Source organism: Solea solea, chromosome 12, assembly GCF_958295425.1.
Source record: "Solea solea chromosome 12, fSolSol10.1, whole genome shotgun sequence".
In the NCBI taxonomy this organism is placed as follows: Eukaryota; Metazoa; Chordata; class Actinopteri; order Pleuronectiformes; family Soleidae; genus Solea; species Solea solea.
The window spans coordinates 22,392,336-22,409,940 of record NC_081145.1 but is presented as its reverse complement, the minus strand read 5'-3'; the positions used below and the strand labels follow the sequence as shown (position 1 = coordinate 22,409,940).

At 40.7% G+C, this 17,605-nt stretch overlaps 1 protein-coding gene across 6 annotated transcripts in view; it reads left to right on the top strand.

Moving 5' to 3' along the window:
- Nucleotides 1–4,571: 4,571 nt before the first annotated feature.
- The window catches only part of lrriq1 (leucine-rich repeats and IQ motif containing 1), a 48,054-nt gene continuing 35,020 nt past the window's right edge, over nucleotides 4,572–17,605 (top strand). The window contains exons 1-10 of one of the 6 annotated variants that reach the window (XM_058644396.1): nucleotides 4,572–5,905; nucleotides 6,554–6,643; nucleotides 6,803–6,854; nucleotides 12,609–12,705; nucleotides 13,476–13,558; nucleotides 13,637–13,688; nucleotides 14,336–14,541; nucleotides 14,858–14,932; nucleotides 15,075–16,811; nucleotides 17,432–17,584. In XM_058644396.1, coding sequence (XP_058500379.1) covers nucleotides 13,508–13,558; nucleotides 13,637–13,688; nucleotides 14,336–14,541; nucleotides 14,858–14,932; nucleotides 15,075–16,811; nucleotides 17,432–17,584 — 2,274 coding nt within the window. In that variant the 5' untranslated portion in view covers nucleotides 4,572–5,905; nucleotides 6,554–6,643; nucleotides 6,803–6,854; nucleotides 12,609–12,705; nucleotides 13,476–13,507. Of the gene's footprint in view, nucleotides 6,644–6,766; nucleotides 6,855–12,608; nucleotides 12,706–12,788; nucleotides 13,559–13,636; nucleotides 13,689–14,335; nucleotides 14,542–14,857; nucleotides 14,933–15,074; nucleotides 16,812–17,431; nucleotides 17,585–17,605 lie in introns of those variants that run through there. The other 5 variants (XM_058644397.1, XM_058644394.1, XM_058644395.1 and 2 more) reach the window with 5 other exon arrangements.

Below are 17,605 nucleotides of genomic sequence, written 5' to 3'. Positions count from 1 at the left end.
GCATCGCGTACGACGCGCTTACATGCGAGCGCACTCTCGTCGTGTATTTATTCAATTACTTCGCCGACAAAGTCTACACACACCCCGCTGTGAGATAAGAAACATGTTACGTGTGGCACATTTATTTATTTTTGTGTGTGAAAACGAACGCCTGTCTCCTCCATCACCACCCTTTGTTCTAGTCGACTTGGTACACTCCACTACCAGAAGGAAAGGGGCTGGCTCATGGATGCAATGTGCCTCTGTTTATAAACGCTCATTTGGCCACTCGATATGTATCAACATCGATATGAAGGCGATTTTTTCAATTTAAAATTAGTTTTATTATTATTTTACTGACGGTATACATACATTTTGTGATTAAGTGTAAACTGTAAGGAGGAATATGTTGGTCAAGGTCGACACGGTGCGTCTCATCCACCACCTCCGCGCGTCACCTTTTATGTCTGAGAAATAAATCCACACGAGCTCAGGTGAGACACAAAGGATTCACAAAGCATACCATCATCCCTCCACAGCCTGATACAGAACATGACCAATGGAGTAGTTCAGTCTACAGACTATGTGGTTTCTGTCAAAACATTAACATTATTATTTCTTAATTAAGATGTCAAATTATAGGTATTTCCTGAACAGAAAAATTTGGTTGAATGTTATGCTTGATTAATTTCCGACTTTAAATTTGGGTATAACAATGTGAATATAATATAATAATAACAATAATAATAATAATATATAAATAAACAATTTATTGAAAGATTTCTAATTTTATCTTTTTATTACAGGTGGTCTTATAAATGTGTTAAGTACTTAAGTGTGCTATTAAGTTGTTGGAAAAAGACAATTCACCTGTTTTTTTTGTACAGGGCACTTCTTTAAGATCCAGTATGTGTAACATTTAAAAGGGTTTATTGGTAGAAATAACATTTATGTTTATTGTGTAATCACTAACTTAAAATTACTAATGTCAAGGGCCTTGCTTTATGAAGGCAGTTACCGTTCATTACGCTCGCGTTTAGGGCAGCAACGAAGAGCCTCCGCTGCTGTCGGCCCTTGGCAAGCCTCCCGAGAGATGACCGCGTGTGGTCGAGGTCTTTCATCTCGCCTTCCACAGTTCTGCGCCAGGTCTGCTTGGGTCGTCTGTGCTCACTCTTGCTCAGGGTCCATCCGTAGTACATGGCATCCATCTTAAAGCACCATGTTCCAGCAGCGTGAATGGTGAAACCTTGTCAGAGCATGTATTTTATAACTTAGATTGGAAGCCACAGACAAAGAACTACATCCTTTCTGGTATGTTAAGGCCACTAAGCGACCTTCTCTAGCTCTCTCCTCCCTACCCACCTTCCTCCCTCTTCCCTCATTACTTAATGTTCTGTATATTAGACATAAGAGGCACTTGCTCTTGGAAGAACAAACTTTACAGTAACTCTTCTTCAGGCGACACTTGTACTTCCTCCTTCCTTGATTGTCATTCTACCCGAGATCATTGTTGTCGCAAACACCTGACATGCATGGGGTTTGCGTGGAAATGTATCCACGGTGACGCCTGTGTGCACTTGAACACCATAAACTGCAAACTAGCTTCGCCAAACCCTGATTTGCTGTCTATCCCAGACTTTGTGTCAGTGGTCGCAGCATTGTTTTCGGCTACCAAACGTCTTCTTAGAAAAGATGCATGGGGAAAATGGAAACATATGAAATTTATTTAGGAGAAAGACAGTCATTGTCAATATTAAAACTCATCAAAAAGTAAAAATGCTTCCCCCAAAATACTAATGGATAATATTTGTTACATCACATCACTGATAAGAACATATTGTATTCATCAAGGTGGCAATGTTTATGAAGCTGAAATCATAGAGGCTTCTTTTTTCTTTTTCTTTTTTTTATCAACCTTGGTTCTGGCTGGAACTTTGTGTATATGAGCTGCTGCCCATCTTATCTTGAAAATTGAGATTTTTAATCTGAGTAGGCTTCTCCTGATTAGATTAAGGTGAAACAAATCTTCTTTTTATTAAGACTCAATCTGTATTCCTGGAAGTTGTGCATTTGTCCAGACAATGGGAGTTTTGAAGCTGTCGTTGTGACTTACTGCCCTGATTTCTTTCTTTCTTTTTTGTCCCTTTGGAAATATGTCCTTGGGTTTTGTTTGTCATCCTCATTCCCTGGAATACTGGCTGCTCGCTGCAGTTTTCTCCCTTTGCAGAAGCTCACTTATTGATTGGTGTTAATAGCCTCTGTCTCATCAGCAGGACGGCACATACAGTAAATCTTGAGAGCAGCAAGAAGCCTTGGTTATGTGAAGAGCCCTTAGGGGCCCAACATACAAACAAACATAAGCTAAACATTTAAATAGTGTGGCTGTAGTAACTGTAGCAACATTTGAAATAACTGATGACGACACAAAAAGTTTGGGAGCAATTCATTTCCGACATAATATATTATATTAAACATCTAGGAGGTTTCTGCTGCTTCTTTCAGTCTTATACCCTTTAGGCGTCGCCACAGTGAATCATCTGCCTCCATCTTTCCCAGCATCCTCCTTCTCTGTGGTCTTCCTCTTTTCCTCCTGCGTGGCAGCTCCATCTTCAACGTCCTCTGTCCAGTAACATTTAGGAGGTTTGTTGGCTTCAAAATAAAAATCTTCTTTGGTTTTTGTAGCCTAAGAATAAGACATTTACATGTGAGGACCTTGCTTTGTGGAAGCGAAGTTTCCAAAGCAGATAAACCAGCCAGAGTGTGAGTTTATACAATTTCCGGCGAAAGCTTATGATGCAAAGGAAGAAGTATGACATGCAAAGCTCCCTGATGTGCTTGGAAAAGGGAGGGTTGAGTCCTCCATGTGTTACAGTTAGCAAATCTCAGGGTCAATGTAAAAAGTGGCAACTGCTCTCTCCATTTATTTATTTCACTGTGATGTTGTGTGTTGTGGCAGTGAGTCCACATTCTTACATCATTGATAAGAGCTACAACAGACACCCTTGAACTATCACTGAGCTTTCTGATGTGTGTCTTATTCAGTGATGTCACTGTTTGCATGGAATACAAAGATAAGTGCAACTTCATTCAGGACCGGCTGTGTTACGTGCAACATGTATGGGGGCCAGTTCACTGTGACTCAAGGACAAAGATGAGGATAATAAGACACATATCGCCCAAGAGAACACTTGGTGGTTGAGGCAGCAGATAAGACCTTGTACTTCACGTCACAGCAGGTAAAAGCGGAAATAATAATAATAAAGGCAGAAAAGAAAAATGTAAATAAAAGCACATCTGAAGTGGCACTAAGGCATGTATTTATGACCAGGTCGAACATTTCTTCGTAATATTGCCTTTTTGAAAAAAATGTCCATCTTTGTATTTTGTCTAGATTTTTATTTTAGGTTGAGACCAAATCCTGGTGTGTTTTAACGCTGTGGCGTATTTTCATGTATTAATGCTGTTGTGGTGACATGGTGTGTTCACCACATCACCAACCCCCTTTTCTCATTTCAGCAAAAAAGTGCTACATGCAGTAAAAACAGTGTGACATTAATATGCACGTCTGTAACAGCTGTCAAAAGCTTCATAAAGTAATATCTTCATCATTTATAAAAGAGATTTTTCATGTCTGACCCTTCCTCTTGTCCCTTGAACGACCCCCCCAGACTGCTGTTACTTGTTGTTTCCCATTCTGTGTTGTTGTTGTTTTGATTTTGTGCTGGTAAACACATGCAGAGCCAGTCACAGATGGCGGATTACTCTGCCTACATGATGAATTCTTCATGAAGGGACTCCGACTTTGTTAACACAATGTTATCTGGACGTCACAAGTTTGCCCCCCCCCCCCCCCCCCCCTCCCATGGCCATGGAAAGTCAGGGCATATTGGTTTTCACTGCGTAATTGAGACGGAGGCCCTGAGCCAATGGGAATCACCCAGAGCTGACATGAATGGGTGAGTCAGTGATTGGATGCTGCCACTGATTCCTCACATTCACACATGCAAAACAACAGATAATATAACTGTTATGTGATTCAAAAACTGGATTTAGTCTTCTGGGTTTCCCTAAAGCCAAATAGGAAGTGGAAATATAGCGGATTGCCACCAGGGGGAAAATCTGCAGTTTGGACACATAACCTGGTTAGCTAGATGCCAGATATATGATATATGATAACTATCATATCTGTCCAGATTTCTACAATCACATTCCTTTCAGCTCTACTCCCTTCTGGAAAGGGTAACCAGAACAAGTACGGCGGGCACATCTCGACTGTCTTTCTGAAGGTTTATTCCACATACACAGTTAAATAGCAGTTAGACAGCAGTCAGTTAGTAGTTAGTTTAGACAGTTAGAAGTTAGCTACTAACTAGAGTTAGTTAGTTTGTAAAACCGACAAGTCGTACAGGTTCTGATAATAGATACATTTTCAAAGGCACATACGAAGGTTAATATATAACAAAACATGGCTTTGATAATGCACCTTAAAGGCACTTTAAATGCAACGGTGCTAACAATCAACAGATAAATAGAATGAAAGATAAGCCTGCTAGAAAGTTCTACAATATCTACGATATTTTCACCCACTATATCTGTACGATAAATAATTTCAAAAATCTACGTCAATTTGGATGTTTCCTTGAACAAATCAAAAACGAACCAATCACATCATTAGCAGCACGTTGGTAAAGTAAAGCATCACCACTTTGGAGCAGCAGTTGTCAGTTAGCTTTAAAATTTGACTATTTTAACTAGTGTAAATTATTCTTTATGGTTGGTATTATCTTATTTGTGTTGTGAAGTAGGGGTTCATTGTCTTAATGTATGTGCCTTGGGTGTCGTGTGAATATTCATGTCAAAATATGTTGTAGGCTGTTTTTACCGAGCTGATTTTCACAGCTCTGAGTTACGCCACTTTCGTAAAAAGCTAAAAAGCAGTGGCGCGGTGTGTAGGTCCTTTGGCTTGTATTTTGAAGGGTAAGATCGGATGTGGTTGCGGACGTGACACATCGCGGACCGTTTAGTGTGTAAAGCAATGAACAGTTGCCTTCAAATGACGAAACCTCCGTTTTAATAGCATAGTTTTGCTATTAAATGTACATGTAGTGGCCTGGCACTTTTGTAAGTGTGTGTATGATTTATTTTGTCAAAATAACGATACTTTTGAAGTTGCGGTGCAATATTTCTGTATTTCTCCATCGGGCTACACTGCCTTTGCCCCGTAGGGTGCCAGATAGCTCACTTGGTCGAAGTGGCCTGCTCTCTTTTTAAGTATTGCGTCAAAGTTTGTGGTACATTAGTAGAGTGCGACATTAATATGTGGTGCAGATTCAGTCTATATCTGTTTGTGAAAATACATCATCCCACCTTGAACGTGTGTGTTGCCTGATGGGCACTAGTTTGGCTAACTTTAGCTGCGGTCTCCTCTTTAGCTGGGCCTTTATTGAAGATCCAAACACCCATTTCTTGTGTCTCGCTGCCGAATCGTGCGTTATTACGCCCAGAAATAGTGAGTGGTATTAAATGAAAAAGCTCCTCTTATGTGGCACAGAGGTGTATTGCTCTCAACTTAAATGGCTGGGGAAATGGGACTGGCTGTGCTACACGATTACAAGCAGAAAGCATTCATTCCCCTTTTTGCATATTGCTTGAACAGACAAGACAAAACTCCACCTCATTTTATTACATAAATTTGCTTCTCTATTATACAAATTTCTCTCTCCCTCTGTAAATACTGTATATACACAGATTGCCTACAGTCTGAATTTTGTGTAAATGACATGAAAGCACACATCCATCCTAACAGGTATTTTTGGTGTAATGATGTGATTTCTTGGCACACTTTGGGGCCTCTAGTAACAATTGGACATTGTTAAAGCCTCCATCTTTAGCCGTCTTCTGATGGCTACTCCCAGCAGTCTCTAAGGTAACATCATGCGACTATTATCCAGTAATAGCAAAGTGGTTATGTTTTGATAAGCTATTTTTACCGCCACAAACACACACCTAAGGCTGAATATAGGGTGTGTGCAATTGTCTTAAAAAGCTCCTTTTCTTGTAACCGGGGGTGGGGGGAAGAGGATGTTTCATGTGCCGTCAGGAAGCTCCTTCAAACAGAGAGAAAGCCTTTGTGCCCTGCACATGATTTTCACAGCAACAGCCTTGATGCACTCTTCACTTTTTTTGTCTATTCTACGAATAAGAGTGTGAGGCCATGAAAAGTGCTGATGACTGGAATTACAAATGGACACACTGAATGGCGATAAATGCTATCTGCTCCCACCATGTTGTGTCTTGTCTGAGTCAAAGTGTTCTAGTTTTTTAACGGGTTTACTCCCCTGCACGTATTTCTGTGTCATCTTTTTAAAAAAAGTGTCTGTGATCGTTTTGTAGAGCAGTGGACCACAACAGTGTCCTGCCATCTTGGTATATTATACTATATGTAGTATTGATGTTAATTATAACAACACTCCGACTCTTAACTGTAGTATCACGCCACTCCACAGGTGTATTATCATAATAATCAATAATTACACTGACTGTTGGGCCCTTTCAACCTATTTCTGTTTTCCAGAAATAACACTTGAATTAAATTATAAATAGACACCAGAAGAGGGGAGAGAAGGAGCAGGATATCTCCATCCAAACCACTGAGTGGGCACAGGTGCTCTCTACTATAATTCTTTGTGAACACACAAATATAGATCTGAAAATTCATTAAAAAATATCAAACTCTATTGTTTCAGTAAAATAGCACTCCCTCTTGTGTGGTATTGCTTAATTACAGGTCCAAGGACTCATATTGTTGTGGTGTTTTCCTCAGATCCCCTGTTGATTAAAGATGCCCCGTGGAGTTGTCTTACGATCAAACAAAGGTATGTTTACATGCATTGTGTGTAGCTTCGGTGTATATTTGTGGAATGACAAATGCATTTCCTTCCTTATGAAAGTTTTGGAAAGCCCATGTTTTTCCCCCCAAACCTTTGAAACCTGAATTGTTTGGTCTCATGTTTACCATTGACCTTGAGTTTTGTCTCCTAAAACAACCTTACTATTATACTTTTCTGCAAAGGTTACATTTGTCTGTACCTCATACAATCACACTTTAATTAACCTGAATTTAAAGGACCACTGTGTAATAATTAATGGCATCTAATGGGGACACTGCAACGTGCATGAAACAGTGGACTCTTCCACTCACCGTCTCCATTCCCTTTCCCGTGTGAACCAGGGAACTATGGTGTAAAACCTCTTTCACAACACTCTCCGCTCTCTTGTACGGAGCCTGGGTAGGGTCATGGTGGGAAATATTTTAATATTTTGAAGGAAAGCAAAAAGAATTGCGAGGGAAAGCAAAAAGTATTGCGAGGAAACTCAAAAATATTGCGAAGGAACTCAAAAATATTGTGATGGAACTCAAAAAGATTGTGAGGGAACGCAAAAATATGGTGAGGGAATGCAAAAATATGGTGAGGAAACGCAAAAATATGGTGAGGGAACGCAAAAAGACTGCGAGGGGACACAAAAATATGGTGAGGGAACGCAAAAAGACTGAGAGGGAACGCAAAAATATGGTGAGGGAACGCAAAAATATTGCAAGGGAACGCAAAAGTTCGGTCCAAAAATATTTCCCACCATGACCCTACCCGGGCTCCATACTCCTGCTTTCTCAGCAATTTCCTCTTTTTCTTTCTCCATTTCAGCTGCTGCAGAAGACATAGTGTTAACCCTAACCCTAACATGTACATGTACATGTAACAGGCAAATTCTAATGATAGAATTTGTATTTGAATGTGATTGTACAATTATACAAACATAATTATGGGTACAATCTAAGTAGTAAATATAACATATTGGAAATAACAAACTGCACAAATATTATGTCCGATTCAATCGTTCCTCTACCATTACAAAGATGAACTTACTACAAAAGTTTCATCTGCTGTTGAATATTCTGAGAGACAAAGGGAGAGAGAGAGAGAGAGTAGCAAGCGTGATCTCCACCTTTGTCCGTTCACTGGGAGCCATTCTGTCTCCACACAGTGGAGCTCTACAAACACAGGGCACAGACTGCTTGCAGAACAGTTCAACTTGAAACATTTGTACGTTTACGCGTATGCAGTCCCATGGCGAAAGAAACAAAAGAGCTCACATTTCCTTTTTGCCCTTGGCTGTCAGTGTTACTCTCGATAGCCATGTACGGAATGCTGTTCTCAGCATGTGACTGTGGTACTTGCAAAAAAAAGTGCAGAATCTTGGATTTAGCCTTGAAACAACCCAGTCTCTCCAGGATCACACGTTAAGTTCTGCCAATATGTGTCACCTCACATTTTGGTATCAAGATTGTTTTTTTTCTTTTATAAACGAGTCTATAGACTTGCATATTAATGTGATATTAATGTGTTTTAACTGCTGGAGGGGCTTTTGGTTAGGTTAAGTGGGGGCATATAAAAAGCACATGATCAGGGAAAGGAATCATGCTTTTTTTTTCTTTTTATGACGTTATAAAAACACACTATCTGCATTGACATAATGTGAGGTAGTCAGCCTGAGACACAGAGGCTTGCTTTCACTGAAGAACCTGGAACCTAAAGTTTTATGTTGTGTTGTTAAACAGCTTACTCTTAGTCCGTAGTAAAAATCGGAGATTTTACATCAAGATGCATGATTTTCTCTAAGGGTGTTTGGTGTGGAAGTGTGAGTGGCTGAGAAAGCTGTTTAGTTGTGTAACCTTGACAACTACACTTAGCAGCGTCATATGTCAGTACGTCATACAACTCTCCCGTAACTATCCCTTTAATACTGTAGCCCTGCTTCTTTAATTCTCTGAAATTAGGGTAGACTCTGTCCAGCCCCGGAGCTTATTACTGGGAATTCTGATTACGTTAATCTCACAGTCATTTGAAGCAGATTTACGTGTTCTGCAGGTCACACTGGCAGCGTGATGATAACAATCTGAGTCTGTATCCAAGTCCGTCCCGTTTAATACTTCTGTCCTCCCATTGATAAAGAAAGGTAACCTCTTTGAGCTGACACCGCAAAGGACACAACATACTTACTACATACTTTTAGCTACAAGAATGCAACATAGAAGTAATTATGGGCTTACAGCAGCATTCATGCAGGATTAGCTTCTTTAAATATCCCCCCCCCCCCCCCCCCCCCCCCCCTCACATGTGCTTAATATGTTTAAGCTTCCATCAGGTCTACATGAACGTGATTTCACTCTCAGTAAACTATAATCTGGCTCAGGGCATTGAGAAGCATCATCATGTTAGAGCTCTGGGATTTAGGTTGAGTTCATGAAATGCATCAGAACAAATCATCACAGTCATATTAAACCAAGTCATAGACTGATAGATTATTTTTAAATGAACTGTTATGAAAAGTTGGGTGTGTTTGTAGGAGAATGTAAGTGTTAAATATATATTTTTTTTAAATTTATATTATGATTTATTGTTTATTTTGTATCACGACACATTTGCGCAAGCGTGCTTTACATTAGCGCAATCACGCATGTACATGTAGTTATTACCGTAATTTCTCTCGTGCTGTTGCAGGAAACTGGCGAAGCAGCAGCTTTGTCACCAGAGAGGAGAAAGGTGGTAAACTTGCCTGTACATAGTTTCCATTTTTTGGCCTATTTTTGGACAAACCAATGATATTTCAAATATGTTTTATACTGTTCAAATTTCAAATTTAGCACGCAAACTCTGGGTTCGTGTACAACTACAGTGTTTTTCTTCATTTGAAATTGTTAATACACTATTTTAACATGCAGTAAACTGCAAATAACTGCCAGATATTGAAAGTTATTCTGGATGGACAGTTTGAGGCTTAGGTGTTAAAGGTGTAATTTAAGGTGTTTTTTTAAATTACACACCCCAAAACAAACAAATAAATGAATAAATTGATATTTAAGCATCATTAAGTCTGTAAATTCCACCTGTGCAGTGATAGAAGAATAAAGGACAGTCTGGGTGGTGTTCATTTTTCTTTTTTCCCCCTTTACTTTGGTCAAAGCCCCTCGATGGAAATGATAGGCTTGATAGTCCCAGTGACTGTCAAGATAACTGGCTAAAGACGAGTAACACAAAACCCTTGACAGTGTAAACACACAGTGTCTGTCCAAACTGCTGCTGTCTTTGGGTCAGAGCCGCCACTGACCGACATAATCTGCTGTACAAATCTGTAGCCTTTCTCCGTCCAGCTGCTGTCTGGGTCCCGTGCACTTGGACAAAAGTGACGGTCACCTTTGCCCACTGACAAAGGGCCTGGCCCTAATTGAAGCGGACAAGGCTTGCTGATGGAGCCTTTTTGAGCAATTGACCTTGGTCAAAGGATCTAAGAGGTCCTAATGAAACATAAGTGAAGGGCAGTTTGACTCCAACGACGAGGGCACAACCAAACTGTCCGATCTCCGCTTATCAGCCTCAGGACGGTGGTTGTGCGTTGACCCTTAATGACCTCAGTGAAAACATTTCTGTGAGGAACCGGTGTCAGCCTTATGGGCCACATAAGAGCTGTGGAAGTGAGGCTTTACATTTCCACTGTGGAATTAATTTTTTTTTGGCCCCCTGAAGGGAAAATGAGTCTGATGTGGCGCCGTTCCGTTGTTTTCTCTTTGTCGTGGATCATCACGAGAAAGGAGAACAGGCCTTAGGGTGTCTCGAGACCAAACGCCAGGGAATGGAGGACATGCTGTTTTTCTTTGAAACTCTGAGGAAGGAGACTGGGTTCTTTTTAGAAAGTGCTCAGGAATGTGTATGGGAAAACCTGTGTGGGCCACTGGAATCTCCTCAAAGCAGCCGAGTACAGCACAAGTGCAGAGCCCTCGCCATGGGAGAGAGGAACCGCTCTTTGTGATCACAAATGGCATGGAAAAAGTGTACATTGTTCACTGGCCATTGATTGTTCACTGGTTTTTGTTCTTCGGGTCCTGTGACTCACCTACAAGGTCTTTAGCTCACTGACCCCCCCCTCTGACTGCATGCCCAAAATGCCCACACAAATCCATGACACAATATTTCATTGTCACAAAGAAAAGAAAAAAGAATTTGGCCTCCAAACCCATCAGTTGAAGTCAGATTCCTTTTATAACACTATGTTATATTATATTATATTATATTATATTATATTATTAATACCAACACGGCAGGACAGACGCGCACTCTGTCACCGAAATCTCTCCAATCTAACAACACAGGCTGCCAAAAACACGAGGGGTGTAAACATAAATTCACATAACATAATCACAAATAATAATAATTATATTATTATTTATGTACACACACATATATGTAGATATATGAGTTCACTAGTCAAGATATTATATATTTAATGTTATAAGTAATATACAATGCACATAACTATAAATTTCAAAAATGATGTGCAACTGAAAAATTCTGCTTCGGTCTAGGATTTGCAGCAATTTGCCTTTCGCACATTTTGTCCGTTGCGAGGTGCCGTAGTACCGCGGAGCACGGTTTCCATGGAGACGGATGTATCGACGGACGCGGAGCGACCGCGGAAACTCACTCAAGTCATGACGGACGACAGCGAGTTGGGCGAATTCATCGTGCGTGAGCTGAATAATGCGGTCGCGTGTGAAGGTGGTGCTGACGGCGAGGACACGGTGAGTGTCTGAGTGTAAGTGTCCACCGCTCAAGTCGGGACAGGACACTGAAGACGTCATGTGGTAAAAAGCATGTGCATGGTGTCTATTCTATTCTATTCTAATTTTACTTTACGTAATTGACAGATGTGTGTGTGTGTGTGTGAGAGAGAGAGATTCCCCCTCAGACTCAATGTTAAAGGGATAGTTCAGGTTTTTTAACGTGTGGTTGTAGTAGGAAATAACACATAGTCAGTACTGACTAGAACCAGCTTGAAATGTGTCTCACGCACACTGAGACAGAGGTGTTGAAGGTATTTAAACACAGAGGCACAGCTGCCAGCGAGGTCATAGAAAATAGACCCAAAACCAGTCATTTGTATCACATACAACTTTAAATTACATTTCTATATGAGCTTGTTTAGTGTTTTTATTACAGCTGTTCATGTTATTATTGACTCCATTTTCAACTTTTTTTGTAAAATAGATTTTAGTTTGTGTCATAAAGACACTTTTATTGCATAAAGTCATGTTACTTTAAAACTCCCTTAAATATCATCATGAATATCTTAATTGTGATACCATGATGGAGTATTATGTCATAATTTTAAGCAGATATTGCTCATACACTACTTTCTTCACACTTTTGACAAGACTAGACGCTCATTGGCCGCCATGTCATTTGGGTTTGACACCTTCCTCTGAGGAAAAACACATTTTAACCACACAAAACAAAAGTTTCACCCATGCTGGCTTCAATCTAAGATATCATACAAATATGTTTGCTGCTTTATCTCGCCGTTTGACAACCTTTTCTGACAGGAAACGAAAGTTTGTGCCGCCTTGTAAACTGCTCTCACCCCCTTATAGTGCAGTCCATAGAGAAACAGTGGTGATTTCAAATTGCAAGGGACACAGGACACACTCTTACATTGTGTCAGTGACTGAACTGTCACTTTAATTTACCAATCTTAATGAAACACAACATGAGATTAAATTGACTTTCTCCCAATAGGTCTCAGACGATATTCCACTTTCTCTGCTCAGCTACTTTGAAACCTCTAAATGCAGAGCAGCACGTTGTGAGGAGCTCATCCTGGAGGAACTTCAAGGTATGGGAACTTGTAATAAAACAAAATCAGATTTATATATTAAATTAAGTTAAGTTTAATGTCTATGGACAGACAGAGCTGCATAAATCTGGCCAGTAAGAATAGGCTTGGACGGCTTGTTAAGGTGGGTTTAGCTGCAGAACCTCTGACCTCTACCGTTGGCAGGTCCTGAGGAAGATCGTATAGAGTTGTCCTGATCAGATGACGACAGAGGGACTTTGAGCTTCTGTAGGCTTCATAGGCTTTGTCATTATATGAAATGATCTTACATTTTGCATGTTTTATGATATTGTCTGTTTTGTGATTTCTGAGATGTAATGCTGCCCTCTACAGTCTCAAGTTCCCAATCACAGTTAGAAGTTATAACAGGATGACATAAGGGAGAAGGAAGAAGAGAGATATGGAAATGAAAAAGGAAGGAAGGTAATGAGAACATAAAGGATATGAAGGGAAAATATGAGGAGGACAAGACAGGGATAATGGAAAACATGATGGAGGAGGACAAAAGGTCTGAAAGTGGAGAGAGAAAGAAATGGATGACTCAAAAACACTGACACAGAGGATAAGTGAAGTGAGGAAGAGCAGAGGATGACGATAGAACATGAAGTAAGGATGAAGAATGAGATCAGACATTTACAGAAACAAGAGAAGAGGGAGGAGAAGGACCAGCTCGAAACCTCTGTTTCCCCTCATGAGATCATGATGTTTGATGATGATGATGATGACGATGATGATAAAGACTTCTGCCCTGTCTATAAACCTCATCTCAGACTTCCCTGCGTCACATTACACTGACGTCAGGATGACCTCGCCTCACGAACCCGATAAGGACACGATGAGTCTTAATATGCAGGTAAACACTTTGAGTCTTCTGTCTGGTCCTAAGTTGGTCACTGTATCAGAATGACCACACTGTTTCTTTGTGACGCAGGTTCCTGGTGAAACAGAACCCGAGGGAAACTTGTCCTCTCTCAGCAATGATGGTAAAATCAACTTTTTGGCCAATTTTATTTTATTTTTGGGATGAGTTGTCAGATCCACTGTCTGATGATCAAATAACACATTTATCTCTGGAAGTTGGTAAAAAAAAAAAAACTGAATTTATTGGGGAAGTGGCCCTTTAAATGTTTGCACCAAATACTTTTTACCACCCAGGCTCATGGGAGCTGCTGGTCTACTGCTGCCCACTGCTGTTTAGTAGTTTTGCAAATAACACATTTGAAACATTTATTGAAACAACTCCTGTTTGCTGATTTTCTCTCAGAGCTTATTGGACAAACTTAAATAAACTCAATGCACAGAGAACATTATTGTTTTGGGGCTTAATAAAAGCGCATTCAGCTCGATATGACAGCGTGACAAGAGGACGTCAAATAAACGACATTGTATTTTCCTGCACTAGACTCAAGCATTGTCAGAAAAAGTCCACAAGAGGTCAGTGTTGTCCTAGTTTTGTTCTACTTAATGTCAGCTGTAATTATGGAGATCCAGGCCTCTGTAATCCCACCTTTTGAATTCTGAGGGTGATAAAATGAGAGATGTACTTTCTCTTCTCTGCCATGTGTGATAAGAGACAACAATTTGACCTCCCTTTGGCACTTTGTGCTCATTTTTTTGTTACCTGTCATAGGTGAGGCAGAAATGGACGAGTGCAGGTGGTGTGAAAAACACGCGGACGTCGAAGTGACGACGACTGAAGAGGAGGTAAAGCAAAGCAGTCGGTGCGAGCGGGAGCTCAGAGAGGAACAGGAGGAGATGAAGAGGAAAGAGGAGGAAAGGAAACGGAGCCAAATAAACTTCCAGGAGGAGCTGAAGAAGATAATGGAGGCAGAGAAGGTGAATCATTTGAGACTCTTTCCGTTCTTCTTGTCTGACACATGTCGCTACTTAAAAGTAAAATGAGGGGCTTTCTTATGTCATAACCCATCTTATTATTGGGGGTTTGCTCAGGTTGAATTCTTGTGAACTTCATTTTGAGGCTATTTTCTTGATCAGGATAGCTGTTAAGTGATTCTTCAAGATATTACACCCAGATATAAACCTCTGGGATATAAGAAAAGAGACAACAAACAGATGAATGTTAAACAGCAAGTTTTCAGCCTCTGAGTGTCTTGTGTTCTTATGTTATTTTTTTATTTCTGTCTGTATCCAGCTACATCAGAAGGAGCTGGAATTGATGGGGAAGAGAGCTCAGGAAAAACTTGAGCAGGAATTCCAGCTTCAGCAGGTACAGTGTATCTGTATTTAATAACAATAATGGAATAATACGTTTAATTTGAATAATAATCCTCATTAACTAATTAAAATATTTACTCATTTAGTTACAAGTTTGAGTGAAATGATGATATTTAATTTTTTTTCCCACTCAGGAGCTGATCAGAGACTTGCAGAGACAAGTGAATGAAGAGAGGAAGAAGATGGAGGTGGAGCACAAGAGGATAAAGGACGAGGATGAGAAGAAAAGGAAGGAGATGGAAGAGAAGATGAAGAAAGAAGAGGAGGAAGAAGAGAGGAGGAAAAGGGAAGCAGAGAAAAACAAGAGAGAGATGCAGAGGATGGAGGAAGAGACTAGAAAGAAGAAGGAGGATGACAGCAAGAGGAAAATAGAAGAAATGAGACTCAAAGAAAAACTCAGAAGAAAGGAGGAGGAACAGCGGCGGAGGGAGGAAGAAGAAAGGAGGAGAGTGGAGAATGAGGAAAAGGGGGAAAGAGATGAGGAGAAAAACAGAATGCATGAGGAGAAGGAAGAAGAGAGAAGTATAAAAGACACGAGATGTAAGGATGAGAAGACAAGGAGACACGTAGAGCAAGAGGAAATGATAAGGAAGGAAGGTAATGAGGAAATAAAAGAGATGAAGGGAAACAAGACAGGGCAAATTGAAAACATGGCGGAGGAAGACAAAAGGAGAAAACTGAGTGAAGATATAGGACTGAAGGAGTGGAGAGGGAAAGAAAAGGGTGACTCAATAAACACTGACTTGGATGATAAGAGAAGTGAGGAAGAGCAGAGGATGACAATAGAACATGAAGTAAGGATGAAGAATGAGATCAGAGATTTACAGAAACAAGAGAAGAAGAGGAGTAAGGAGGATGAGCAGGAAATTGTAAATGAAGAGGGTGAGAGGAAAAAGAAGGAGGAAGAGAAGAGGAAGAGAGAGAAGGAGGAGGAGGAGCAGAGGAGGACATCGGAAGAGGAGATGAATCAGAGAGAGATAGAAATTGAGAGGAAAAGGATGGGGGAAGATGAGTGTAAGAGTGTGAAGGAGGTAGAGGAGAAGAACAAGATACAAAAAGACACAAGAAAGAAGGAAAAGGAGAGAAACAGTAAATGTGAAGGAGAGGAGACTGAGAACTTCAGGGAGGAAGATAGAAGGAGAACCACTGATGAGGAAACAGAAGTGAAGAAGTGTGAAAAGAAAAACAGTGATGAAGAAAATAAGAGAAGAGAGGAAGAGCAGAGGATGGCAAAAGAAGCTGAAGTATGGATGAAGAAGAAAGAGGAAGAGGAAAATGGAGAAACCAAGGATGAGAATAAAAGGAACGAAGAAGAGAAAACTGCAAAAGAAAAAGAGAAAAAACAGTGGAGGGAGGAAGAACAAAAAATGGAAGAAGAATTAAGGCCCGAGAAAGAGAGGGAACTGAATAAAACGAATGAAGTGGACAAAGAAAAGAGGCAGGAAGAGAAAGAAGAACAGAAGACCAAAACAGGAGAAATACAACTCAAAGAAGATAAGGAAAGTGAAAAGGAGGAGAGGCTGAGCACCATCACGTCCTCCTCAAGACCTGGTCCTTCACAAAGCCAGTCCACACCCAGTCCCAGCAGCTCTGAAACAAGTGTGCGACAAGACCAACACCGCGCGGCTGTGACGTCCCACGTGTCTTCACACGCGTGTCTCCCTGAGCAACCGGAGCAGAAGAGACTGTCGTGGATGAACGAGTGCGTCCCGTGGTCCAAACTGTCTCTGCAGAACAAGAACAAGCAAAGGAGAAGAGGAGGTGCTGACAGTCGGAGGAGAGCGAACAGGACGTCAGAGTGCGACAGTCTCCAGTCTCCTGTCTGTCCTCACACTGTGCTCATGTCCACAGGCTGTGAATCCCTGCAGCAGGTGTGTTCATTGGTGACACTGTTTATGAAAGGGAAGGGAAGTGCAGTGTTAAAGTGGTAGTTCAGGTTTTTATTGCAAATGAGACACAAAGTCAGTTTATTATTAAGAAGGACACTAAATGTACTAAAAGAACAAATATCTTTACCAGAAAATTACTTTTGTACTTAAGTATCAATTGTCTGGTATAAAATGTACTTAAATTTGAGAAGTAAAAGTATTCAAAACGTGACGAGTTAAGATTAAGCGACAGTAGCTCAGAGGTAGAGCGAGTCGTGGGTTCGATTCCGGGCTCCGCTAGTCTATTATGTGTCCTTGGGCAAGACACTTAACCCTGCGTTGCTCTGTTGACAGCTGTGTGTGAATGGATATGAAAGATTTTTGATAGGAAATGCACCACTACACCACCGTGTGACCCCACACCAAAGTCCATAGACAAAATAAGTGATTTTACATGATTTTACCAACGAAGCACCCTATAATGATTCAGTCTTTTAGAATAGGGTTTTTAGAATAAGGACTAGATTTTCTCATATTGTAATATACTGAACATCACAGCTAAGAATATGTCTTTTTTCTTGTGGGAGGATTTTGTCATCCCTCTGTGTCTCTCTCTCTGTCAGGTGACCACAGTGACCCTGGAGGACTTACCTGGCTGTAGCTTATCCACACTTGCTCAGTGTCGTCACCTTCAGTCGCTCACCCTCAGACGCTGTGGCCTCAAATCACTAGAAGGTCTCAACCACTTACCAAACCTCTGCTGCGTCGATGTACAGGTGTGTTACTGACTCTCTCTC